The 26931-nt window shown below is 41.8% G+C and overlaps 1 protein-coding gene across 1 annotated transcript in view; it reads left to right on the top strand.

Annotated features, from left to right (window-relative positions):
* LOC118160114 (probable polypeptide N-acetylgalactosaminyltransferase 8) overlaps window positions 1-24605 on the top strand; it is a 31892-nt gene extending 7287 nt beyond the window's left edge. Inside the window, exons 4-11 of the mRNA XM_035314647.1 lie at window positions 373-556; window positions 2534-2731; window positions 7238-7352; window positions 15534-15719; window positions 17023-17160; window positions 18053-18148; window positions 19399-19566; window positions 22844-24605. Of these exons, the coding sequence (XP_035170538.1) occupies window positions 373-556; window positions 2534-2731; window positions 7238-7352; window positions 15534-15719; window positions 17023-17160; window positions 18053-18148; window positions 19399-19566; window positions 22844-23029 (1271 nt within the window). The 3' untranslated portion in view covers window positions 23030-24605. The remainder of the gene's footprint in view (window positions 1-372; window positions 557-2533; window positions 2732-7237; window positions 7353-15533; window positions 15720-17022; window positions 17161-18052; window positions 18149-19398; window positions 19567-22843) is intronic.
* Window positions 24606-26931: the final 2326 nt, after the last annotated feature.

Raw genomic sequence — 26931 nt, 5'->3', positions numbered from 1 at the left:
GCAATATGATACACACATAAATTATTACACCAAGACAGCTAATTACTTGCTTTTATGGCATGTCTAAAGTAAAGTTTGTACATACTGAGGCATTTGTACAAAATTTAGAAACCATACAATATCACAATATGTAAATTAAATGTAGGTACATAATCATACTCCTGGAATGAAAGCTGCATTTTAAAATAAACCTCTTGAAATCATTAGTACCTGAATAATTCTACCTATTCTACTGTAAAGAACAAATCAGTTTTCCATCTAGAGCTGTGAGAAGCTAAAAAGCTGTTACGCACATGATCTTCTCCAGTTCTAAATATTGATGACCTCTATTATTATTTTTAAAAATCATTAAAACGTGTGGGACATTTTTAGATGACCTGAAAGGACCTTTGGAAACACAGATAAAAAGTTACAATGCAAAACATCCTGGACTACTGAAAATTGTCAGACATAAGAAAAGACAAGGACTAACACAAGCCCGGATTTCTGGCTGGGAGGCATCAACGGCAGATGTCGTTGCAATTTTGGATGCCCATATTGAAGTGAACATGGCTTGGTAAGACTACTAAAAGTGAGGGGTTTCTGACATGGGGATATAGAGGTGGACAAAGAGTTCAAGTGTGCAGCTGGGACAAACTTCTGCATATGGCTCTCCTTTCTGGTCTGCCACATGTTAATTAACAGCCAACAAGTCATTTATTTTTAAGAGGGAGAGAAATCTAATTGTTTGAATTAAACAGCCAGACAGATATCTAACATATCTGTAATTTGTCTAGTGAAAAGCAAGAGAGAAATGCTTACTTTCTGTGTATATTCATTACATTTCTAGGACAAAAGTCTTAATTCAGTGAAATAATCTGTCTGATGCAGGTTATTTTGTTCCAGCGCCAGTAGCTTTGGCATTTTATAAGCATATTAGAGAACCATAATACTCAGTGACTTTAAATTGGTTTGATTCCTATTCCAGCTTTTTTAGATAGTTTGTTTACTGTTGCCTGTTAATTTAATAGTGCATCACAGTTCTATAGGTCTGCTTTTGCAATGAGAGACAGAACAGGTGGCTGGTGATGGATATTTACATTCTGTTAGGTAATGAATTATATGGTGCTGTTTTATGTGCTCTTTGTATTCTGTCCACTCTGCGTTGTTGAATTCTCTGGCTGACTCTTGTCCATGTTGCCTCATTTCCTGGTAAAAAGGTTTTTCTCTCAGTCCTTCGTGGGCCAAAATGGCTCTGGTCCAGATTTTTGTTTCTCCCTTGATAACATGCTAACTGATATTCTCTATTTCTTACAGTCTTAAAGGTAATATTGAAGGCCTCTAGTCATGGCTTTATGAACTCTTTTGGAGAGGTTGGGGTGCAAGAATGTGGAGGGAAAGATAAGGTCAGTTCTTCCAGGTCTAGCAGTAATTGGGGCCCAGCAAAAAGACTGTCCCTCTGTCAGATTACAGAAGTCTCTGACCAGGTTCTTTTAGATACTACACACGAGATGTGTTTCATGTTTTAATTCTAAATTTACTTATTTGAACATTTTTGGCCTTACACAGAATTTTGTTTAGAAAAGTGATACTACACTATACTGAAGTCACAACACAAGCATAATATAGCAATTTCAATTGAACTTCAAATTCAATTTCAGTTGAATCACAATATGAACATGATTCACATTACTGATCCCTATATGCCCACCATCAAGATGCTAGATATCCCCATCTGCTCAGAAAGAATGCATGTGTTGAAGCCAAGTCAGTTACTCTCTTCAAAGTTAATTTTGCTGGGTGTTCAATTTTCACCTTCTATGTTGGGCTGAGCCACATATACACTTCTCCAATATCGATCTGGCTGGCTCAGGAAGATAATACTTTCTACTACTATTTTAGGAAGGACATGTACATAACCAGTTGCCCCACTCTATCGGTACTGCCATTTATCTACAACAAAAGACATCCATACAAAGGTCCTTGGTGTTGAGACAAGTTTAATTTCCTTTACAATCACTGTGGTCACTCCCTACATTCTTCTCTGAGCTTTATATCAGTCCTTGCCTATCTTTGAGATGTCTTCCACTGTAGCGGTTCATTGATTGGTCAACCCTTCCATCATACAGCAGCTGTGCCATCAAGGCACAGGGAAGGAGGGAGATTGATCAGTGGTTTACAGTATCTTTCAGGGTCTTTTTCTGTTCTTTTTCTCTTCTTTCTTGTTTCTTTATGCAGATAGTGAAGACTCTAGAATCTGTAGGAAGCAGTCCAGAATAGCAGTAAACCCAGCAAGTTGTGTGGAACTTATGTTTATTATAATTAGTGACAGTCAAATTCAGATGTTGCCTAATGTAAGAGAGAATTGAACCATGGCATTAGAAAATCATGTTACCAATGTTCTAAAACTGGTACATAACTTTTCTTGGAGGCCAAAGTCAATGGCTTAAATAAATTATTTAACCCAGTTTTATTGAAACAAGTTGTAAAACATAGTTCTGTTCAACAGATTTCATCTTTTTCAAGCTGAAATACTGTTAATTCTTTTTGGTAGGGCTGAACCTATTTTGTCTCGAATAAAAGAAGATCACACTGTTATAATATCACCGGTATTTGACAATATCCGTTTTGATGACTTTGAGCTTCTTCAGTATTCAGTGGCTGCAGATGGATTTGACTGGGCACTCTGGTGCCTTTATGAACCTTTACCAGATGAATGGTATGCTCTTAAAGATGAAACAGCTCCAGTCCGGTAAGTATAAACAGCATTTGAGACAGTTGTTTCATAGGTGGTGGGACAGAAACTTATAAAGCACATTGTAACTAGATAGTTGGTTTGGAACCAAGGATTCTTCAGCAGGCCTAGAAATCTCAGTATACCAGTTGCAGAGTTGTATTCCAAAATCTTCCTGTGCTGATCCTGCTGTTGGACTTCCAGGCATTTGCAGAGAAGTTGTTGATTTTTCTATCCAATACTCACGAAAAAGGAGCGTAGTAGCAGTATTTAACTGTGCAAGATGAACTGTGGCCCCTGTCTATGCCTATCCAAGAATCTGCAGTGGATCTTAAAAGTTTGCTGGACAAGCATGTGAAGTTTGAAAAGTTTGAAAAGTTTGCTGGACTGAGCTGTGAAGACTCATATAGATTCAATTATTTCTTTCTTTGGAGATGCTGGAGTGATGCACAGTAACAATAATCTTCAGCAACATTTTTCAACCCTTATTATTCATGCATCACACAAAACCAAGAAAAAGACATGAACACAATGCATATAGCTGATATACCTACTCTTACTGCTAGGCTCCGATCTATTTACTTGTGTTTCTCACATCTTCCTTAAACACTCAGATTAGTTTATGTATTCAACAGAAGATGGTCACTAGTACTGTGGTATCAGCAACCAGCTTGGGATGAATAATAGAATCATAGAATGGTTTGGGTTGGAAGGGACCTTAAACATCATCTAATTCCAATCCTCCTACCATGGGCAGGAACACCTTTCCCTAGACCAGGTTGCTCAAAGCTCCATCCAGCCTGGCCTTAAACACTTGCAGGGATGGGGCATCCACAGCTTCACTGGGCAACCTGTTCCAGTCCCTCACCACCCAGTGAGAAAAGAATTTCATCCTAATATGTAATCTAAATCTCCCTTCTTTTAGTTTAAAGCCATTACTCCTTGTACTATCACCACACTCCTTGACAAAGAGTCCCTCCCCTTCTTCTCTTTAGGCAACCTTTAAGTACTGGAAGGCTGTTATAAGGTCTCCCTGGAGCCTTCTCTTCTCCGGGATGGACAACCCTAACTCCTTCAGCCTGTCTTCATAGGAGAGGTACTCCATCCCTGTGATCTTATCTGTGGCCCTCCTCTGGACTCCCTCTAATACTTCCATGTCCTTCTGATGTTGGGGGTCTTAGAGCTGAATGCAGTACACTGGGTGGGGTCTCACAAGAGCAGAGTAGAGGGGGAGCATCACCTCCCTTGACCAGCTGGCCATGCTTCTTTTGATGCAGGCCAGAGTTTTTGAATGGCTTTCTGGGCTGCAAGCACACAATTCTGGCTCATGTTGAGCTTCTGAGCAGCCAGCACCCACAGGTCCATCTCAGGGCTGCTTTCACAGAATCATAGAATCATTAAGTTTGGAAAAGACCTTCAAGATCATCTGGTCCAACCGCCCCCCTATTACCAATGTCACCCACTAAACCATGTCCCTAAGCAACAAATCCAACCTTTCCTTGAACACTCCCAGGGACGGTGATGCCACCACTTCCCCGGGCAACCTGTTTGAATGCCTGACTGCTCTTTCTGAGAACAAATATCTCCTAATTTCTAACCTAAACCAGGCTCAACTTGAGGCAATTCCCTCTAGTCCTATCACTAGTTATCTGTGAGAAGAGGCTAACCCCCAGCTCCCCACACCATCCTTTCAGGTAGCTGTAGAGAGCAATAAGGTCTCCCCTGAGCCTCCTCTTCTCCAGACTAAACAACCCCAGTTCCCTCAGCATCTCCTCACAGGACTTGTGTTCCAGGCCCTTCACCAGCTTTGTAGCCCTTCTCTGGGCATGTTCCAGGGCCTCAATGTCCTTGTACTGAGGGGCCCAAAACTTGAGGTGTGACCTCACAAGAGCAGATTACAGGGGGATGATCACCTCCCTGGTCCTCTTGGCTACACTATTCCTGGTACAAGCCAGGATGCTGTTGGCCTTCTTGGCCATCTGGGCACACTGCTGGCTCATGTTCAGGCAAGCATCAATCAGCACCTCCAAGATCCTTTTCCTCTGCACAGCTTTCAAGTAACTCTGCCCCAAGCCTGTAGCACTGCATGGGGTTGTTGTGGCCAAAGTGCAGGACCCAGCACTTAGCCATGTTGAACCTCATCCCATTGGCCTCTGCCCATTGACTCATCCTGTCCAGGTACCTCTACTGGGCCTTCCTACCTTCCAGAAGATCAACACTTCCCCCCAACTTGGTGTCATCTGCAAACTTACTGAGGGTGCACTCAATTCCCTCATCCAAATCATCAATAAAGATATTAAAGAGGAAGGTCCCCAGCATTGACCTCTTCAGAACACCACTCTTGCCCAGTCTCACACTGGATTTAAATCCGTTCACCACCACTCTCTGGGTCTGGCCGTCCAGCCAGTTTTTAACCGAGCAAAGCGTGTACCTGTCCAAACCATGGGCTCCCAGCTTTTCCAGGAGAATACTGTGGGAGACTGTGTCAAAGGCCTTGCTGAAGTCTAGGGAGACTACATCAACAGCCTTTCCCTGATCCACCAGGCAGGTCACCCAGTCATAGAAGGAGAAGAGGTTGGTCAGGTAGGACTTGCCTTTCATGAACCCATGCTGACTGGGCCCAATCCCCTAGTTGTCTTGCACATGCTGCGTGATTGCATTCAGGATGACCTGTTCCATCACCTTTCCTGCCATCAAGGTCAGGCTGACAGGCCTGTGGTTCTCGGGTCCTCCTTATGACTGTTCTTATAGATGGGCGTCACATTAGCAAGTGTCCAGTCATGTAGGACCTCTCCAGATGACCATGACCACTGATAGATAATGTAAAGCAGCCCAACTCCCTCAGCACCCTTGGGTGGATCCCATCAATCCATTCTCTACCCTGCCTGTATTTGTGCTTGGTATCACCCTGACCAAGATGCAAGCATGTACTTGGCATTGCAAAACCTCATGAGGTTTGCACAGGACCACCTGTCAAGCCTGTTAGGTCCCTCTGGATAGCATCCCGTCCTTCCAGTGTTTGGTGTCACTGGCAAACTTGCTGAAGGTGCACTCAGTCCCACTGTCCATGTCACTGACAAAGATGTTAAACATTAGGTGTCCTAATACTGTGGAACACCATTCATTACTGATCTCCACCTGGACATCGAGCTGTTGACCGCGACTCTTTTAGTGTGATCATCCAGCCAATTCCTTATATACTTGAATGCATCTGTCTCCTTTTTCTACAAGGATTTCGGGTGATCTTGACAGTCTCTTAGCTCTTAAAAACCTGTCACACTACATTAAAAGAAAAAAACTGGTAACAGATAAGATATAATTAAGGCAGATGTTTGTATGCTGCTACATGTTGTAACTAAAAGTTGGAGATAAAGCTGCACAGATACCTAGACAAAATGCTATATATGAAACTGGTTTCTGTAATGTGTTAAAACATTATATCGTAAACAGTAATTGTTTGACAGGAGAATGGAAAGAAAGAAAGCCATCTGTAGCATTGGGGATTTTTTGTTGTACTGCTAGAGGCAAATTAAACATGCTTCTATTTAAATATGAAAAAAAAAATCCATGAACAATGCACTGGAAAAAGTCCTACTGCCCTAAATGGATCTACAGAGTCTCCAAAGATGCAACACAGGATGATTCCTTACATATACCTTCACCAGCACCAGCCATAGGAATGCTGTCGCCATGCACCTTACCTGGTGTTTGGTTCATATCCCTGTACCAGTTCTGTTTGCTAAAAATGGTTTGTGAGCATCATTACTTTTCTTAACAACAAGGGAATCTTCCCTCCATTATGTAGAGTTGTTCTGACCCTGTCATTCCTACTTCCATTCACTTTAACTCATTCTACTGTCTGGCCCTCTGGCACTCAATGTCAGATCATTCCCTGGTCACAACTAAGAGCAAGTACAATTTCCCCTTTTGTAGCTTAAAGAATGGTTTGGTGTTGGGGAGCTTGGGGAGGAGGTCCACAATTTTTAGATGGGAGAAAATGGAAATGGGTTTGGTCACAGTGGACGGTAATATCAAAAGAGGACCAAATCCACCTTCAGTCCCCTTTTCCCTAGCCTCTATGCTGGATTAATCTGTACTGAAATTGTTCCTGCCACACAATTGTCTCATCTCTTTCAAAACCTCAATTGACAGCAATTTCATGATCCCCCTTAGCAATGTGTCTTACTGTGTAAGTTTTTAGCATAATGTCTAACCTTACTCTTCCTCGTTCCAGTTTAACTCAATTTCTTTCTTCTTGTTTTAAATATCTGAAAACTGCCACCAGATCTCTTCTCAAAATAGAACTAATTCTTTAAACAATACTAGATCATGCTTTTTAGACCATTGATCAAATTTATTTGTTGTCTTCTGGATTCCTCTCTGCTGATCCACGTTGTTTTAAAGTTAACCTGTTACTCTCCTTTGAATATTTTTGGAAGTTCAAGCTTTGACTGATGGCCAGTAGACTCTCTTTTGTTTTCATCATTGTTGCTTATTTCCAATTGTGCTTGTTTTATACTATAGGAGCCCATCTATAATGGGGATTCTTGCTGCAGATAGAAAATTTCTGGGTGAGATTGGTGTACTGGATGGTGGAATGCATATATATGGAGGAGAAAATGTTGAACTTGGCCTGAGGGTAAGCCATTTTATATTTTCCTGAAAGAAGCAGTGAAAATTAGTATTTTTTTTTTTTTTTGGAAAAAAATATCTTACTCCTATATTTGATTTTGCATCTCTTCACATCCTCCACTCTCGAGTTTTTCCAACATTTGGGCACAATATTTTCCTTCAAACGTAATGGAGGGATGACAGGCTCTGCCAAGAACATACTTTTTTGATACACGTCATACGAGGATTAACACAAGGAATAAGCAAGCAGATCAAAATACACAATGCCATTATTACTATAGTACTAACAAATAGTTGCTTGAGCCAACCCCAACCAGGCAACAACAGAATCAATTTTTCCCAAATGTCTCTAAAACCCCAGGAAGTGTTGTCTTGGGCCACCTCATGTAAGATTTTGGTTTTCTCCCAAATATTTTTGAGATCAGTCTACATAAATCCAGCAACTGGCGTTAATTATAGTGCAAAACCCTCCTTGCAAGACCAGTAATAAACCCATGCCCATTAGATTATGGAATACCATTTTTGACAAACTTGTTACCTCTTCTTGCACTGCCCAGCTCACATCTAGAGTGTTATTTTCTAAGTCTTCGACTATGGCTGAGATACTCACAATAGTTTTTCCTAATTCACTCACTCTTAACCAGGGGATAAACCACCCTGCAAAACGATGAAACACTGTTCCTCTCTCCACTACAGGATTAATTGAAGTTCTCTTGATTCTGCTTAGGTGGGTCCCAAGGAGACCTGTGCTTTGGTTTTGCATATCCTCAATAATGATTATATTCAGAACTATTGCTTGCACCCAGGGTGCAAGCTCCCTTCCATCCTAGGGGCAATGCTTTCCTGGCCCTATTACCACATTGCCAATACCACTCTTTGCCATTCGAGACTGGCCATCCAGCTACCAAATAATTCCTGCACTATGTTTGGTGTGCATTATATATATTAGCACTCCCATAATTACCATATTTGGTACAATATGGATAATTCCCTACCTCACGGGTAACATCTCCACACCCATGATTAGTATTACTGCTCCCTGAATTTCCATCAGTATAAAGAATGATATGTCTACTAATATAAAAACCAGAATACAGTGGGGGCACTCTAATTCTATGTAATCCAACCCTTTTCCTCAATTACACATGGTATTCATTAATTTTTCCTAAGGAGAAGTTAAAGGTTAGTTTACAACTATGTTCCACGCTTCCTCCTAATTTTAATTTTAAAGGTTCTCCTATAGGAATGGTCTCCCAGGTCTCTGGGTCTACTGGTGCCTTCACCCAGATGTAGTGAGTCCACCCTTTCTCAGCTGTTCTTATTCTAAGTAGTCAGGAGTACTTGGAACGGTCACTCCCACTCAGGTTGTAGCTTTGATTCCCTTCATGATTGTATCAGAACCCAGTCTCCTGCTTGAAATGGTTGGATTGGGACTTCCAAAGATGGGGTCTGAGCTTAAAATCCACAGGCCCTAAAAGATGACAAAGAGGACGACAGCCCAAGTATATAATTTTTGAGAAAAACATATTTTGTCTCAAATTGAGATAACTCATTCCCTTTGCCCAGGTATGGCAATCCAAATAACATTTCATATGGTGAAACTGCCACTTCTTTTCTTGGTGCCATTTGAATTCAGAGAAGTGCCAAAGGTAAGCACTTCATCCAGGGGAGCCAAGTTTCCAGTACTAACTTAGTCAGTTGCTTCCTTACTGTCTGATTCCACCGCTCCACCCTTCCAGAAGAGGAAGGATGCCAAGGAGTGTGAAATTCCCTTGTAATTCCTAGAGTCCGCATTAGCCCTTGCAATATTTGTGATGTAAAGTGACTTCCTTGATCAGAGTCAATATTTTAAATGATTCTATACCTGGGAATTATCTGTTCTAGAAGTACCTTAGCTACCACATTTGCAGTGTAGAAGATACTGAAGGAACAGCTTCCACCTACCGTGACAAATGATCGACTAATAAGTATTTAAATCTACTTACTCTAGGGAGTTCTTTACTATCTACCTGTACACTTTGGAAGGGTTGAATTCCCGGTTCTTGCCCCCTTTTAGGCTGGCTGCCAATAATTTTCATGTTTATTTACTCTGCATACTTGGTTAGCCGGAGTATATATTCCCTCACATACATATTTCCATAGCACAGTGCCACACACAGCTTGAACTCTGCAATGACACCCTCGATGTAAAACTTAATATTTCTCCTGTCCTGACAATAGAAGATCTTCCACATATTGTAACATTAGCGCCCCTTCCAGTGGTTGGAATTGCTCCAAAGTCTGCTCTAGAACTTTCCCAAATAAATCTGGTGACTCTGTAAACCCCTGAAGTACAACTGTCCATCTGTATTGTTGCTTCTGCCCCATTTCAGGGTCTTTCCACTTGAAGACAAATATATTTTTACTCTTGGGGTCCAATGGACAGGCTCAGAAGGTATCTTTTAAATCAATCACGCTAAACCACTTACATTCATGTGGGATCTTGCTTATCAGAGTGTATAGATTTGGAATCACAGGGTGCCACTTCTGCACTATCTCATTGATCTTTCTTAGATCTGTACTGCCAGCCTTCCTTACCATCAGGATAGGAGTGTTAAAGGGAGATAAGCATGGTTCCAATAACCCATCTTTAATCAGCCCTTTTATTACTTGTGTAAGACCAATTTGTCCTTCAATTGAGATAAGGTATTGCTTCTGATTTATTGCCTCATATCCTTCCTGCACACCTGTCTTCAGGAGAGTGATATTAAGCCCTCCTCTATTTCCTTCCATGACCCATACCACAGGGTCTCTCTCTTTTTCAACATCCTCTGTCAATAACTTCATTGACACTGTTATTCCAGTCTAACAACTTACTATTTGAATGCCCAATTTCATCATCAAATCCTTTCCCAACAAGTTAGTCCCTGCTTTAGGTACATACAGTAATTGCCCAGTGATCGTTTTATACCTTAGTCTCAGTTTGATGTCCCTAAAAACTGGCACTGTTATCCCAGTCCCTTCTGCCGCTGTCACCTTTAGGGTTTCATTAGTTAATTTAAGCCCTGATACTTTATGGGCCAGTGATGACCTAGCTGCCCCAGTGTGCTGGGTGTATGTAGCAATGTTTTAATAGTGGGGGGCTGCAGGCGTGGCCTGTGCGAGAAGAATCCATAAGTTGCCCCATGTCAGATCAGAGCCAGTTTCAGCAGGCTCCAAAGGGACCCACTGCTGCCCAGAGCCGAGCTGACAAGTGATGTTGTTTGTGCTTCTGTGAGAGCAGATTTAAGAAAGGGGTGGGGAGTGGGGGGAACAAAAACAAACAAACAAACAAAAAAACTGCTGCACAACAGCTGCTGGGAGATGGGAGTGAGAACCAGCCCAGCAGCTCCCAAAGTCAGTGCAGAAGGAGGGAGGGAGGTGCTCCAGACATGGAGCAGCTGTTCCCCTGCAGCCTGTGGAGAGGCCCCTGGTGGAGCAGGCTGTTTCCCTGCAGCCCATGTGTCCCACATGGAGCAGATCTCCATGCTGCAGCCTGTGGAGGAGTGCCCGGTGGAGCAGGTGGATGTGGCCTGGAGGAGGCTGCAGCCCATGGAGAGCCCCCGCAGGAGCAGGCCCTGGGCTGGAGCTGCAGCCTGTGGAGAGGAGCCCAAGCAGGAGCAGGGGGTCTGGGGGGAGCTGCCACCTGTGGGGGACCCAGGCTGGAGCAGTTTGCTTCTGATGGATGGACCCTACAGCATGGACCCATACCAGGAGCAACTCACAAAGAGCTGCCACCCGTGGAGAAGCCCACACAAGACTAGCACCCCATGGGAGGAACCCGACGGTGGAGCAGAGGAGAGAGCAATTGTGAGTGAGCTGTGGAGAAAAAGTGTTGCAGACCAACCACAGCTCCCACTCCCGCCCCCCCCATGCCAGTCCGGGGGAGGGGAGGAGGTGGAAGAGGGGGGAATGGGGAGAATGCGCTCCCATCTTCTTTCTTCTTCTTTTTTTTTTTTTGTTTTTGTTTTTGTTTTTGTTTTTGTTTTGTTTTGTTTTGTTTTGTTTCACAGTGCTCCAACCCATCAGCAATAGGTAATAAATTTTATTAATCTCCCTATTCTGACTCTGTTTTAACCGTTATGGTAATTGTTGAGTGATTTCCCTGTCCTTATCTCAGTCCTTGAGACCTTTTCATTGTATTTTCTTCCCCTTTCCCTTTGAGAAGGGGGAGTAATGCAGTTGTAGTGGAGCTCAGCTGCTCAGCTGGGTAGAACCACAACACTCAGTATCTATTTTAAATACAACTCCTTCATTAGGTCCCACCGCTATATTTATCAGGGGTGCTTGGTGGGACCAGCTTTCTGAGAAGCCCTGACTCTCCTACTCTGAATTTGTAACAGAAAACAATCTCTCCTCCTTCTTCCATTCCGGACACTCCCGTTTGAGATGACTGGCTGGGCCATACTTAGAACATCTTCTCAAAGCCTGTTCCTGCTAGGATTTAGGATGTAACACAGGTAGCTTTCCTAGCCTGCCATTCTTCTGTCTCTCTTCCTCTCCCTTCTATCCTGGGCCCAACTTCCCCTGAAACTTTTCTTCCTCTTTCTCCAACCCTCTACCTCACTACCTGGTCCACTGTGAAGACCATTAGTTTCGCTCTCTGCTTTTCCTTCTCATCTACCTTTCTGGGCCTCCCACAGGAGGGTCTCCAGTGACTGTTTGCTCTGTCCTTCCACCTTCTGGAGCTTTTTCTGTATATCCAGCCAGGCTTTAGTCACAAAATGAACTTATAAGAGCCCTTGGGCTACTGGGTCCTTAGGATTCATCCCCAAGTACTCTCCTATTTATGCTTCCTTAACTGCCATTATTATTATATCCCTTAAGTCTCCCATATGATTTCAGTGCTGTGGGTTATTATCCCAGTTGGGATTGGCAAGTGGGTATTTCTTCTCTTCTGGAATTACTCCTTGTCCTGGGTGTTTGGTTCTTTCCCATTCTTGCATAGCTGCCTGCCTAATCATTCCCCCCTCTTCTCCAGTGAATAACATACTCAAGATCGATATTCTCCCCCCTGCCCCAAATCTAAATTAGGCCCTAGAAACTGGTGTAACTCTTCTGCTAGTCCTGTAGGGTCTTCAGTTAAAGCCTTCACTTCCTTCTCAAATTTCCTAACCTCTCTGCTGGTAAGGGGTGGGGGGGGGGGGGGGAGTTCACATAACCTATTTGTCCTTGTCCCTCTGGGCCCTCCCTAGGAGGATACTTAGGAGCGTTAGTACTGCTAGTATAAGGGAAGGGGAAATTCTCAATATCTCTTCGAAGTTGTTCTAATTCTTGCCAGAGTCTAGAGTGCACTTTTTGTCTAGGGACAGGGTTAACTGCAGTCCTTGGCTCCCTTCCTGGAGCGGCTGCTGCTGCTACTGCTGCAATATTATGATTGTGGTGTGTGTGTAAATTATCCAAGGGTTTCCATCAACCCGCACTTCCCTCTGCCTGGTCGTGGCCCTTTTTCAATAAAAACTGGCTTACCTCCTGCACACAGCAAGCAGCATAACAACTCTTCCTCCAAAAAAGGAGCCTTATCATTTACGTATAAATTCAAAGCCTGACAAACCCAATTTTCACCATACCCATATTTTGGCCAAAATACTGCTGTTCCCTCAATTGGTTCCTTTGTTTAGATTAATACACAGTATTTAATCATTTTCTTTTTATTATTTCCTCTAGTTTTGGGATTATTTTTTTCCAATTTCTTATCATTCTTCCTGAAGGACTACTGGTAGGCACTGCCCTAGGGATATCTCGCAGTCCCCTGGAACCCTTATTTCCTATTTTTCCTAGCCCTTGTCAGTGTGCTGCTGAAGAAATTTTTCCCCCTTCAGGGTACCACATGCTAAAGTTCAAGAAAATGGGGGTGTACTGCTGAGCACTTTGCCATGCATGGAGGTAGTGTACACCAGATTTCCACAAGACTCTTCCTTTCTCTCTTCTAACTCTCACTTCGTCTGTCTCTGGCCATGCCCCTTGTGGAGCTACAGAACTGTGGATCAGGACTCTACACTCACTTCGTACAAAAGTACGTCTCAATCACACTTCACACGAGTCTTGCCCAACCCCCAAGGCAATACTTAATATTTCTTACCTTGGTCTGTGCACAGAGTTACTGGGTCAATTCTCGAAACTGGAATGCCTACTTTCCTTTCTTCCCTAATTCTTCACCAGTCCTGCTGTCGTAATCAGTCTCGGTTCCTTTGTCAGATCTCTGCAGAAGCACCGTCACCAAGGCACAGGACCGCTGAAATCAGTGAGGCATGCCTTCCTGCTGCAGTGGTAATGGGGCTCCCCTGAAGGCAACTGGATCCTGGGTGAGCCCCCAGTTTATGAGAAACAATCTGCAGCTCAGGCGAGGATCTCAGTGAAGTAGCATTTTTATTCATGATTGCAATGGTGGGCATTCTGCAAGCAGGTGCGCACAGCGGAAGTGTATCATAGCCCTGTATTCCCTATTACCTGACGCTTGATTCCTTCCTTGTTTCCTCATTGGCTGAGTGCTACAGGTTCATGAACTATGCACTGCTTGTTAAACTGCCCTGTATATGCAATTTTATTTGACCAACCTTTAATTTCACCTATTTCTCCCCTTTTTTTTTTTTTTTTTTTTTTGAACTGGAAGGGGGGCCATGATTTTGTAGCTTCTTGTTCTTGATGATTCTGCAACTGCTTGTCTTGTTTTTCTTAGTCATCCTCCTTGTTTTGGGACAGTGGGACCTTCCACTGTCCCCTTACTTGCTTAACATACTCCCCACTGCTATGTCTGTGCAATCACTTTTGAATATGCATGGTTAGTGGAATTTTCCACTGCAAAAGCACAACTTTAATTCTTAAAACAACGACAGGTCCATGTCCCCTAGAAAGTAATGTATTCTTCAACTTCAGATGTCTTCAAATCAAGAATGGATGACTTCCCCCCTCCCCAATATTTTTATCTGGAGCATATTCAGCTATTAGGGAACATGTTTCAGAACTAAAAATTCCATTAGCAAATATTTTTGAAAAGTAATGGTGGATGGAGATATTCTAGAAGACCTAAGAAGATTAAAAAAAAAAAAGAAAGAAAAAAAAGAACATAGTGCTTATCTTTCTAAAGAAATATGAAAGCTAGGGGGCTTTGAAAGACAGTAGTAGCCAGGTTCAAAATGAACAAGAGGGAGGATTAACTTCACTCTTCCAGCTGCAGATTTGTGGATCTCCTTCCAAAAAATATGGTGGGTCTTAAAAATTTGCAGTCCTTGATGGGAAGACTGAAGAGTTATTGAAGAAAAATGTACTCAGAGTTAGTAAACACCAGGCAGAAAGCCTCCTGGCCGGAAAATAACTGAGGACTGTGAGAGGTAACAGATGTATTTGGCTTGTTCTTACCCTTTTCCAGGAATAAGTTTGTAGTTTGTTCTGTATACAGAATACAGGTTAGATGGACCTTTGGTCCAGTATGGACTTTTTCGCATGTTCTTACAGCTCTTTTTATTTTTAGTTCTGAATCCTAATTAGTAAGCTTGAGTTTAGATTAGCATAGCTTCTGGCCTCTTGAGGAGCTTCCACACTTGCACTGGTTCATATATAGTAAGGTTGGGTATGTTTGTGCTGGATATTTGGTACTTTTGAAGTGTTGGCTGTAGCCTGCTTAGGTATCTTTTTGAATGCCAAGTACATATTTTCCAGGAACCCACTGGATTTTTTTTCTTCCTCTTGAATTCTTCCTAACATATATAAGATTTTGCAGGATGAATTTTGTTCTCAGGATTGTCCAGGCCATGTCACTGCTCCTGACAGTTCCTGATTCAGGCCCACATCCACCACAGTATTTAGCAGTCTAGCTTCTAGTGAGACTGTTTGGAGGCATATACCAGTTTGCCTTAGAGTATCAAAGTGGTTCTGAGTGCCTTGCAACAGGAAACTGGTGAGCAATTTTGTTGATGATGATGGCAAAGAAAAGGAAGAAAGAATATTCTTTTGCTCTCCTGGACTTGTGATAGGGATACACACAGTAGCATTGAGAGGTATTGAAAAATTCTCATTTACTCAAGCCAGGAACTATAACTTGAAATGCTGAGGGCATGGCAGCTCATCTGGTGAAAGACTAGGGAGATCAAAAATGGGAACATTTTAACAAAAATGCATAGATCTTGAAGAAATGGGCAACTTTACCTGACATTCTCTCTTCTTGATCCAGGCCTGGCAGTGTGGAGGTAAAATAGAAGTACTGCCCTGTTCGAGAATTGCTCATTTGGAAAGAGCTCACAAGCCTTACTTGCCGGACTTGAGTATTGCAGTGAAACGCAATGCCTTGCGAGTAGCGGAAGTATGGATGGATGACTACAAGTACATGGTCTACTTTGCATGGAATCTTCCAATTGAGGTGGCAATGTTTTCCTATGTTTCAAACTGATAAGCAGAGTTTAAAAGTGGTCAAATAAGAGCATATGGCCACAGGAAAAGAGGCAAGCTATCATGGTTACGAGTAGTTATTAAAAAAAAAAAAAGTTATTAATATTGATGTGGTGGTAATTATTGGTATGGATGACATCTAAGAGCCATGCTTATAGATTTGTTCCTCTTTGGCTAAGAAAGCACTGTGAATTACATCAGGCACCACTCAAAGTGTTTTCAAATGCAGTAGTTCATTCATGTTAATCACAGTATATTGACTTCTCATTTGGCTTGATGTTCTTAACACTCACTGAGATCTATGAGGTAAGTCTTATAAAATTAGGTCCCTGTTTGATTCTTTGTTGGAACTTTCTGTTTCTCTCTCACTTTGTCAAGTCATTTACCGTTCAAGACTTTTTACTCCTGTTCATGAAAAACATTTTTACACTGCTATTTTTCCTTTAATAATAATCTGTCCTTTATTTATGTATTTATTTATATATATGTATATGTTTATATATATTTAATTAACTTCAATACCTCTGAATATGATTTTAGCCTGTACAAACTGTTGAAGATATGAAATTGTCAAGTCATTTGAGTATATATACTTTGGTTACTAACAAAAACTGTATGAATTCTCCCAGTCTGCCCTTAGTGGGTTTATGAATCTTTAACAAAGGAAGAACAGCTTCCTATCTGCTTGTATTTTCCTTGTATTACAGAAACAAAATACATAGTCACATACTATAAATTAAAACCTCAGAATAATTCATTTCCCGTTCCCATTAACCTTTACAGTAAATATATGGAATTTCTCATCTGAATATGGTAGTCATCAAAAACTAAGCTTTTAGTTGTAACATATATAACAGTTTTCACAATGAATGAAACCTGTGTGAAAATTCTTCATTTTTAATGACCATTTTTCTCTGGGATGTACGAATGCAGTTGAAGTTCCTAAGCTGATTCAGGCCTCGGACTGCATTTTAGAACACTGCTTAAAGACTGGATCTAAATTCTTGTAGGACTTATCTCTGTCAAACTTTCCTAGTTTGATATTCTTTATATTTATGAAATCATAGCATGTTAGCTTTTCATCAATGTATTGGTACTTCTAGGCAAAACAAGTTCTGAATTTCTGAAACTTAAAAACGTGCATGGATTTTTTAAATGACCTTTTGAATATAATTTGTATGCCATCAATAGGAAATATGGAGAAATAAGTCTGTGTTTTTCCTGGTTTCTCAGATGACTTCTATGTTCTGAAATTAAGTATGGTGTTCTTGCAGAATTCTGGAATAGACTATGGAGATGTTTCTTCCAGAAAAGAGCTAAGGAAAAAAATGAACTGTAAAGGCTTTGACTGGTACATAAAAAATGTTTACCCTAATTTAAGATTTCTTCCCAACATTGTTGGCTATGGAACAGTAAGTACTGAGTCTATTTCAAATATGGAACGACTCATTAACTCTAGTGTTAGGAAGAAATGTTGCAAACACTGTTTTTCTGATTGTAATATATTTCACTAGAAACCTTAAAAAGTCTTTTAACATGTCTTTCTAGACATTAAAGCTTTCAAACACCTTTTTCATATTAGTTATCAAACTAGAATTTCTAAACTGTGGTTATTGTATATGTAGTGATGAGAGTAGAAAAGAAATTTGGGAAAGTGCATAATATACATCGTTTTACTATATGCAAAACTCACCAACTGATCAACAAGAATAGATCAACAACTTCTTGTAAGTACCTGCATTTTTCCATGGAGTTGAACGATAAGGATTGGATTGTATGGACTTTTTCTGCAGAAGTTAGCAGGATAATTTGGAAAACATGAAAGTATGAATTGAGACAGCAAATAGCTTAGCAATAGTTCTAGAGAATAACAATATATATAATTACAATAGTTTTTCCTGTTTACAAAAGGGAGAACTAACCATCCAGGCTGCAGTGGCTTCTTAACATAGCTAAGCAGTTTCTAGACCCAGGCTTATATACCTTGCTAGAGCTGGGCAGTGGTACCCACCTGTTTGGAGCTGCCTGGTGACTTCTGAGATGGTGCAATGTTACATAACATTGATGAGCCTTTGAAGTACCTTAGATCTGCTTTTGATTTTTACTGTGATGAATAATTTCTACAATAGTAACTCAAGATTTTTTTATTTTTTATTTTTCTAAAACCATAATGTATTTCCCACTTCAGGATTCAATACTCTGAATAAAGTAACATTACTCTCAGGACAGTTTCTAAAATTAGGGATGAGGAGTCAAAAATAGAATTGCTGTTCCTCATGGTAAATTTCCTATTTTATTCTGTAGATGAAAAACACATTGAAAGAAGACCTCTGCATTGATCAAGGTCCGGTCCCTGGAAACACACCAATTATATATCCCTGTCATGCATACTCACCACAGGTAATACAAATAAGTGAACAGATATTCACATATGAGGTATTGCTAACTGTTACTTTTAAGCTCTCAAGGGACATGAAAAAGGCTATCATGACTATCCTCCCTATGCTTTTGAAAGGGAAATATTAAACTTTATTTCATTAAATTCTGATCCCCAATCCAACTGGTATCAGAGCAGGCTCATTTGGACATCTAAGTGCATTAAACTAAAGTTTTTGATTTAGCCTTGCTGAAAAACATGAGACCTTATGTTGATACTGATCCTGTTGATTGACAGAAGATCAGTGCGTTAAAAGGGAGAGAGATGGAGCTCTTCCACACACCTCACTGCCTATTCTCTCCATAGGTAGGAAGCTGAGGGTTACCATTCAGGAGTAAGCATCCTGCTTTTTTTCATTACCACAGGAGAAAGACATTGTATGGTGTCACATTCATCCTAGTTTCATTACTGAGAGATCAGTGAGTACTGCTACTGTACAGCTGATACAGCTCAATATCAGTTTGGGAACTGTCTTCTATCAGTCTGCTGATGAGATTTTGACCATGACACATTTGACCATGAGCCAGCAGTGTGCCCTGGTGGCCAAGAGGGCCAATGGGATCCTGGCGTGCATTAAAAGGAGCGTGGCCAGCAGGTCAAGGGAAGTGATCCTCCCCCTCTACTCTGCTTTGGTCAGGCCTCACCTGGAGTACCATGTCCAATTCTGGACTCCCCGGTACAAAAAAGACAGGGATCTCCTGGAAAGAGTCCAGCGGAGGGCCACAAAGATGATACTAGGCCTGGAGCATCTTCCCTATGAAGAAAGGCTGAGAGACCTTGGTCTGTTCAGCCTGGAGAAGAGGAGACTGAGGGGGGATCTTATCAATGTGTACAAATATCTGAGGGGTGGGAGACAGAAGGATGTAGCTAACCTCTTTTCAGTGGTTTGTGGGGATAGGACAAGGGGCAACAGCCGCAAAATAGAACACAGGAAGTTCTGCACCGACATGCGAAAGAACTTCTTCACAGTGAGAGTGACGGAGCGCTGGAACGGGCTGCCCAATGTGGTTGTGGAGTCTCCTTCTCTGGAGATATTCAAGGCCTGTCTGGATGCCTACCTCGGCAGCCTGCTCTGAGGAACCTGCTTTGGCAGGGGGGTTGGACCTGATGATCTTTCGAGGTCCCTTCCAACCCCTGCAGTTCTGTGATTCTGTGATTCTGTGATTTTCTTAGTACTTTAACTCACTGTCAGTGGTGTCACCTTGCCTTTCAGCATGTGTTTTATCACAGCACAGGAGAAATGTTCATAGGAGGTTTACGTGCCCGACTAAATGCAGTTGATCGATGTGTAACAGACCCTGGGAGAGGGGACCTGCCAATTTTAGAGCAATGTGACATAGCTGTGAGTAAAGGCCTGAATTTGCACTGGGATTTTAAGCAGGTAGGTGCATTTCTATACCCCCACGTTTTGATAAGCTTTCCCATTATGAGGAACACTTAAACACTTTCATTGCACAACAGTTTGCCTCTGAATAGTGTTGCCTCAATTTCAAGACTTGCAGGTGTCACTACAAGAGCTAAGATGAAGTTGATTTAGTCTTCAGGGGTGTGTGATATGGGGAATGGTCATACAACAGAAGCTGACTGAGTTACCAGAATTTAAGTAGTATTCACTTGTTATCTGAACCATAGCCACTTACCTTTGTCCATCTGTCTGTCTTTCTGGGTAGAATCAGCTGGCTTAAGCATGTTACACAAAGGTTAAAGCATAAAGGTCTTTTAATTTTTAGCTGGGAAGACTAAAAACATTCACTTGCTCACAGCTCAGCTGAAAGGTAGGAAATATGCAAACCCAGGAGTCTCTATTGCTTTTGGTCTGACTGTGCATCGTGAACCCTCTCCACTATCCACCATCTGTCTTCCCATTCTTCTCATGGGACCTGTTGGTCTTAAGGGAAAAAGTAACAGGCCGACACCACATCCTGCTCCCTCTCTGGTACTTTCATCTGTTACAGTGTCAGAGCATGGAAGTCCTAGCCAGAGATCAGGCTAGGGTCATCTTTTCAGTGCTCTGGTTACAGCTGGCCATTAGAGTCTTCATGATATGAAAAGTTCAGTTGTCTCCATTTGTGCAGTATTTATGCTAGATGATGCTGACATGCTTAAGAGCGTCAGTGATACTTTCATCTTCTGTATTCAGTACCTCTTCCTTCTGCTTAGTCAGCTAGTCTAGGAGAGATACAGCCATGGTGTATCATGGTGCTGGGGGAAGATAAACATTGCAGCAATAGCAGTGATGAAGGGAGAGGTGGAAAGGAAGCCATGCATCTTCACCCTTGTCAGTCAGTTCAAACCTTATTAGCTTATGTAATTAGTAGTTAATTAATTTTACATATAATGTATGGGCAATGTCTACTATATATCCCTCTCAGTGAAAAACTAAACAGGAGACAAATCCAGTAAGAGTGGTAGAAAACAGAGTTGAACTGGTGAAAGACAAAGGTTTCAGTGAAGTATAACAAATAATATAGATCTACATGTTCTCCAGAAATTCTAATACAGATTTTCTTTTATCTTTAGTCTGGGCTGTAACCATAAAACTTAGAAAAAGTGCAGGTGTGTTTCTGGAAGATTTAGATCCACCTTAAAAGTAAACTTTCAGTTCCTCATATGTGTCGAGCATTATCATAGTGAAACAACTGGCAAACAGGAGTCAGTTAAGATCCTGTTGGTCTGGAGCCCAGCTACTTGTCAACATCCTCGTTTCCAGTGTAATGAGATGACTTAATCACACCCCACGCCTTTCGCAATAGTTAAAACTGAAATATTGACTTAGAGATAAGGGATGACTATTCTTTTATCTGTTACTAGTTTTATGGAGAAATAGGATGTAGTGTTAAGATATGTTAAGATTTATTTAGAAACAGGATACAGTGTTAAGAATTGGCAGTCTGTTGAAGTTCCTGCTGACTGGAAGAGGAAAATTCATAACCCCCCTTTTTAAAAAAGAGAAAAAGGGAAGATCCAGGGAACTACAGGCCAGTCAGTCCCACCTCTGTGCCTGTCAAGATCATGGAGCAGATCCTCCTGGAAACTATGCTAAGACACCTGGAAAATAAGGAGGTGATTGGTAATAGCCAATATGGCCTCATTAAGGGAAAATTATGCTTGACAAATCTTGTGGCCTTATGAATTGGGGTTACAGCATTGATGGATAGGGGAAGAGCAATTGATATAATTTGTGTGGACTTGTGCAAAGCATTTGACACTGTCCTGCATTATACCCTTGTCTTTTATTGGAAATACATGGATTTGATGGATGGGCCACTCATTGGGTAAGGAATTCATAGGATGGTCACACTCAAAGAGTTGTGGTCAATGGATCAATGTCCAGGTGGAAATCAGTCATGACTGGTGTCCCTGAGGGGCAGGTATGGGGACTGACACTGTTTAACGTCTTTATCAGTGACATGGACAGTGGGATTGAATGCACCCTCAGCAAGTTTGATGATGACACCAAGCTGAGTGGCGCAGCTGACATGCTAGGAGGAAGGGATGACATGCAGAAGGACTTGGACAGGCTTGAGAGGTGGGCTTGTACGTACATCGTGAGGTTCAAAAAGGCCAACCACATGGTAATGCATCTGGGTCAGGGCAATCCCAAGCACTGGGATCCCAAGCACAGGCTGGGAAGAGAATGAATTGAAAGCAGCCATGAAGAGAAGGACTTGAGGGTGTTGGTTGTTGAGAAGCTCAACATGGGTTGTCAATATGCACTTGTAGCCTAGAAAGCCAACCTTATCCTGGGCTGCATGAAAAGAAGTGTGGCCAGCAGGGCGAGGAAGGTGATTCTCCCCCTCTGCTGTGCTCTTGTGAGGCCCCACTTGGGGTACTACGTTCAGCTCTGAGGTGCACAGCAGAAGAAGGACATGGAAGTATTAGAAGGAGTCCAGGGGAGGACCACAAAGATTGTCAAGGGGCTGGAGCACCTCTCCCGTGGAGAAAGGCTGAGGGAGTTGGGGTTGCTCAGCCTGGAGGAGAGAAGGCTAAAGGGAGACTTTATTGCAGCATTTCAGTAACTAAAGGGGGCCTACAGGAAAGCTGAGGAGGGACTTTTTGTCAAGGAGTGTAATGATAGGACAAGGGGTAATGGCTTTAAACTAAAAAAGGTAGATTTAGGTTACATATTAAGAAGGAATTCTTTCCTATGAGGGTGGTGAAGCACTGGCACAGGCTGCCCAGAGAAGCTGTGGATAACCCATCCCTGGAAGTGTTCAAGGCCAGGCTGGATGGGGCTTTTAGCAACCTGGTCTAGTGGGAGGTGTCCCTGCTCATGGCAGGGGGTTGGAACTGGATGTTCTTTAAGGCCCCTTCCAATCCAAACCATTCTGTGATTGTATGATTCTATGATTATGATTCTATTATTTTATGATATAATAAAATGTTTATTTGAAGTGTAAAAGGAAACAAACAAAGAAGAATAAAAAAATCCAAAAAGCAGGCACAAAATAAATCTCTAAATATATTTAATAGGCATTGAAGGGTACCAAAAACTGTAATGCTTCATTAGCATGAGGCAAATGTAAAATTTTTCTTTTGTATCAGTCACCTAGTATTGTTTGTCAGACTCATTTGTAGAGGCCAAGACAATTACTTTCTGACTAAGCACTAAATTTACATGCCCACATCTTCTCTCATATTTTTTTTTCCTTTTGTAGGGATCAGCTGTAATCAATAGAAACACTAAAAGATGCCTTGAAATCACAGCAGACAGTACAGGTACATACAGACTTGTAATGCAGACCTGCACAGGACAAAGGTGGAATATTCAACACACAGTAAAGGACTGGGGAAAAGACCAAAGATCTGGAACACAGGATACAGCAGTGAAAGTGTTTAATTGAGGATCTTTTTCTTTGAAAACTGCTGTGTTCGTAACACAGCACTGAAAGCAGTGAACTGAAGAGTTACATAGCAAGGGTTTTAACAATGTGTTACTTAATACAATAGCTGTCATCTACTAATGCAAAGGTACACATTAATCTCTCTGTGTTCTTGGCATCCCTTGCCACGTGCCCTTGCCAATCCCACTCCTAACCATGAGTTTCTTTGGTTAGGAGTGGAATTGTCTTTGCTCTGTTTCGTCATCACTGGAGAGAAGCAGTTACTCCTAAAAGTGTTTCAGCCCACTTGAGTTATTGATGATGTCATTTGGAAGTGCTTACCTCTTCTCATTAATAACAGAGCAGGTTGCAATGCCTCTCACTTTGTAACTTATGAATATTCAGAAACAACAAATATGGGTCTAAGGCTTCTTGCTTAAACACAGCTTATGAGTTTATCTTAGGCTGAATTGGATAATTTTTCTTGGATGATACAGATAATGCAATACTTCTTGTCATTATGTGTTCATGCTAGTGGGTGAAATGAAGTGCATTTTCTTTCTGTATAATTTACCTGGACATGAATCAGTTTCTCAGTAAAGTTTATTAGATTCAGCAGTGTGCTACACTAAGGCTATTTTATTAATACCTTCATGAATCTGATTTGTGTGAGCCAGCTAAGAGTGTTTATTAAGAGAGATTTAATTCAGTAGTTTCTGCAAACTAATATCAGGCCAGTGCAGTAGTGTATGCCTATTGAAGAAACCATGTAAAATACAGTCAGAGTTGCTAATGAGAGGCAAACTCCAGGTAGACTCAATATGAATTCCTCTTCTCTAGTATAGAAATAGAGGTAGGAGGAACTAGCTGTCTTACTTCTTAGAGTAACCACTCCTAGGACCTACGCTTATTTGTTAAAGGGAACTCCTGCAAAACAAACTTACTGAAAATATACAGTTTCAGCCTGAAGTAATTTCATTATCAAAAAAGTGCCAAGCACTTTATTTGATTAGAAAATGTGTTCAGAGTTTGTTTGAATATAATCTCATGAACTGATATGACTTCCATTTTGTTTTCTGATTTCTCTGTAAACTTGGTGTGAACCATCTATCCCTGATATTCAGGTCTGGAATTGGACAAACTCTTCTTAAAAGAAAATCTTTTTTTTTTTTTTTTTTTTTGTTCCCTGGAAATTGATTTTTAGAAGTGCTACATTTTATCCAGATTGGATTATTCCCATGTTTTGTGTCAAAGCCAGACACCAAAGAAAATGTTTTATATGTGCTCTGCTGGTTTTCTGCATCTTCAACAGTGTGTCTGACCAAAGCCAAAGGATTTAGCAATTTGGAAAGCACAGTGAAGATTGTGGAAATTTTGCCAGCACTACTGAGAATATAATCTGTTTTGCTGCTGCTGGTGATGGTAAATAAAAAGTGTTCACTTAACCATTTCTTCATCTTTAATACAACCAAAATGTAATAGGCATTTGAACAAGTCTGTTTTGAAATTAGAGTTTGGAAAACATCAAAATATTCCAGAAAGTCTGGATATTCTGTTTCTTGATGTATGGCCAACAGTTATACACAAGGATCAACAACAAAACAAAACAAATGTACTAATACATTGGTTTCTCTCAAGTATGTGTTGTCTTATTTTTTTGAAGCCCATCCACAAATGCAACTGTTTGGCTAATTTAGGAAAGACAGTAGCCATAAGAGAATAACTCAATTCTCTGACTAGTGCTTTCTGGTGATCCTTGGTGAGACATAAAGAACAATTTATTTATTTATTTATTTATTTATTTATTTATTTTTGGTGCTACAGCAGTAATGCATTGCTCTCACTAATAATACTTTTTAAATTGGAAATTCACTGCATGAGGGTGAACTAGTGCATGAGTTCTCAGCAAGTCAAGAGTGGGGGTAGAAACCGTATGTCATGGTGTGTCACGAGAAGGAACCTATGGCTGTAGCTGTGGTGGTTTCACACCAATGGCTAGCTAAGCTCCCATCAGACCCCCTGCTCCTGCATGGGCTCCTCTGCACAGGCTGGCCCTGAGTCTGCTCTGGTGGGGGCTCTCCATGGGCCGCAGCCTTCTTCAGGCTACATCATCCACCTGCTCCACTGGGGGCTCCTCCACGGGCTGCAGCATGGAGATCTGCTCCATGTGAGACCCATGGGCTGCAGGGGGACAGCCTGCTGCACCAGGGGCCTCTCCACAGGATGCAGGGGAACTGCTACTGTGGTGCCTGGAACACCTCCTGCTCTCCTGCTGCACTGACCCTGATGCCTGTGGGGCTGGTTTTCTCATGTTCTCACTCCTCTCTCCAAGCTGCTGTTGAACAGCCATTTTTCCCTTACTTAAACATGGTCTCACAGAAGCATAAGAAATGTCACTCATTGGCTCAGCTTTGGCCAGTGGTGGGTCCCTTTTGGAGCCAGCTGGAACTGGCTCTTCTCTAACATGGGGCAGCTTCTCGGCTCTTCTTATAGAGACCCCTCTTGCAGTCCCCCCTGCTACCAAAACTTTGCCACCCAAGTCCAGTGAGTAAATGAATGGGATCTCTTCTTGATTTGGTAACCAGTCATTAGCTGAACATTCAGAAACGCAGAAAATCACCTCAGCTACTGCAGAATGACATGTGAGTCATGTGTTAAACAGAGGAAAACAAATAATAAATAATAACATAACAGAAGTTTTTAATGAGTGTTCAGACGCAAAGGGAAACTTTAATTCAAACCAACTATCAACAAAATGACTGAGATTCATACCACTGTGAAGCTGTGCCAGCATAGAGAGGCAGAGCTGCTCACAGACAGCCACCCAGAATCCCTCAGTAACCAAAGCACAAGCCTGAAGATTGCCAACAAGATAAGGAGCTCATCAACTACAGAGGGTAAAACAGGGTAATGCCCTGTCTCTCACACCTGGTAAATATGGCACTAGGGCTTTGCATAAGTATTATTTAAGCAAGCATCTTCAGTATTTAAAGCTAGCAACATATGGTTAATGGCAAACATTATCTTAAGGGAAGACAGTAGTTTGATAATGGCAAAATACTCGTCTCATACAGGTAACTTTGCAAATACATTGTCAATTCAGCATATTTCAAGGAAAAGAGGTGCAATATTAGAGTGCTACGCTGACAGCCATGTCGAAAAAGACTGAGATACATATGTGCAAACCTATGATGCAAGGAAACTTCATCTGATAGCTATCACACACCGGAGCCATCCAAGTTTGCCTCTGCATCTCATTTGGACTTGAATTTCTGTGTGTCTGACCACACCACACCTTCTCTTCCAAGGTGCTGCCTGTCTTGTTGATGTTCTTTGTTTTCTAGTCCTTGGAGATCAGTGAGACAGGGCCCTAGTAATTACCCATGCAGTGCTACAAGTATTACTGTATTTCTTGTTCCCCTTTCCTAAAGCAACATCACCTGCTGACTTCCTTCAGCAGCTACTCCACCTGCTTCCTACATAACTCCACCAGATCACACCTTGCACGGGTGGAGCACCCCACACTCCTCCACCCAAGAGTGTGGGTTGCAAAATCTCCACCTGGACAGCAGCCTCACTGAGAGGAAGCTCTGTCTGGATGGTCTCCTCCACTTGTCCCTGGCTAGGTTCCTGGCTGCTGCAGAGCACAGCATATGCTTGCTCTCAATTACCATTCTACCAAGAATCTCAGAACACTGCTTATAAGCACTGATTATTTCCTGAAGACCTTGAGCTTCTCAGTAGGTTTGCACAGACTGCAACATGCCAGAGAGACCATTGAGGAACACACAGTACAAGAGCGTTTTGGCTCAGGAACCCCCTCAGATACCTCCAGGGACCTCACAAGCCTCGCGTGCTTCTCAGCACACTGAGACTGCTGCTGCCCTTCAGAAGAAGTTACAGAACAGATTAAAACTGCAGTA

This window comes from Oxyura jamaicensis, unplaced genomic scaffold, assembly GCF_011077185.1.
Source record: "Oxyura jamaicensis isolate SHBP4307 breed ruddy duck unplaced genomic scaffold, BPBGC_Ojam_1.0 oxyUn_random_OJ97397, whole genome shotgun sequence".
NCBI classification, from domain to species: Eukaryota; Metazoa; Chordata; class Aves; order Anseriformes; family Anatidae; genus Oxyura; species Oxyura jamaicensis.
Note: the sequence above shows the minus strand (reverse complement) of the source record. Positions and strands in the feature narration are given on the sequence as shown.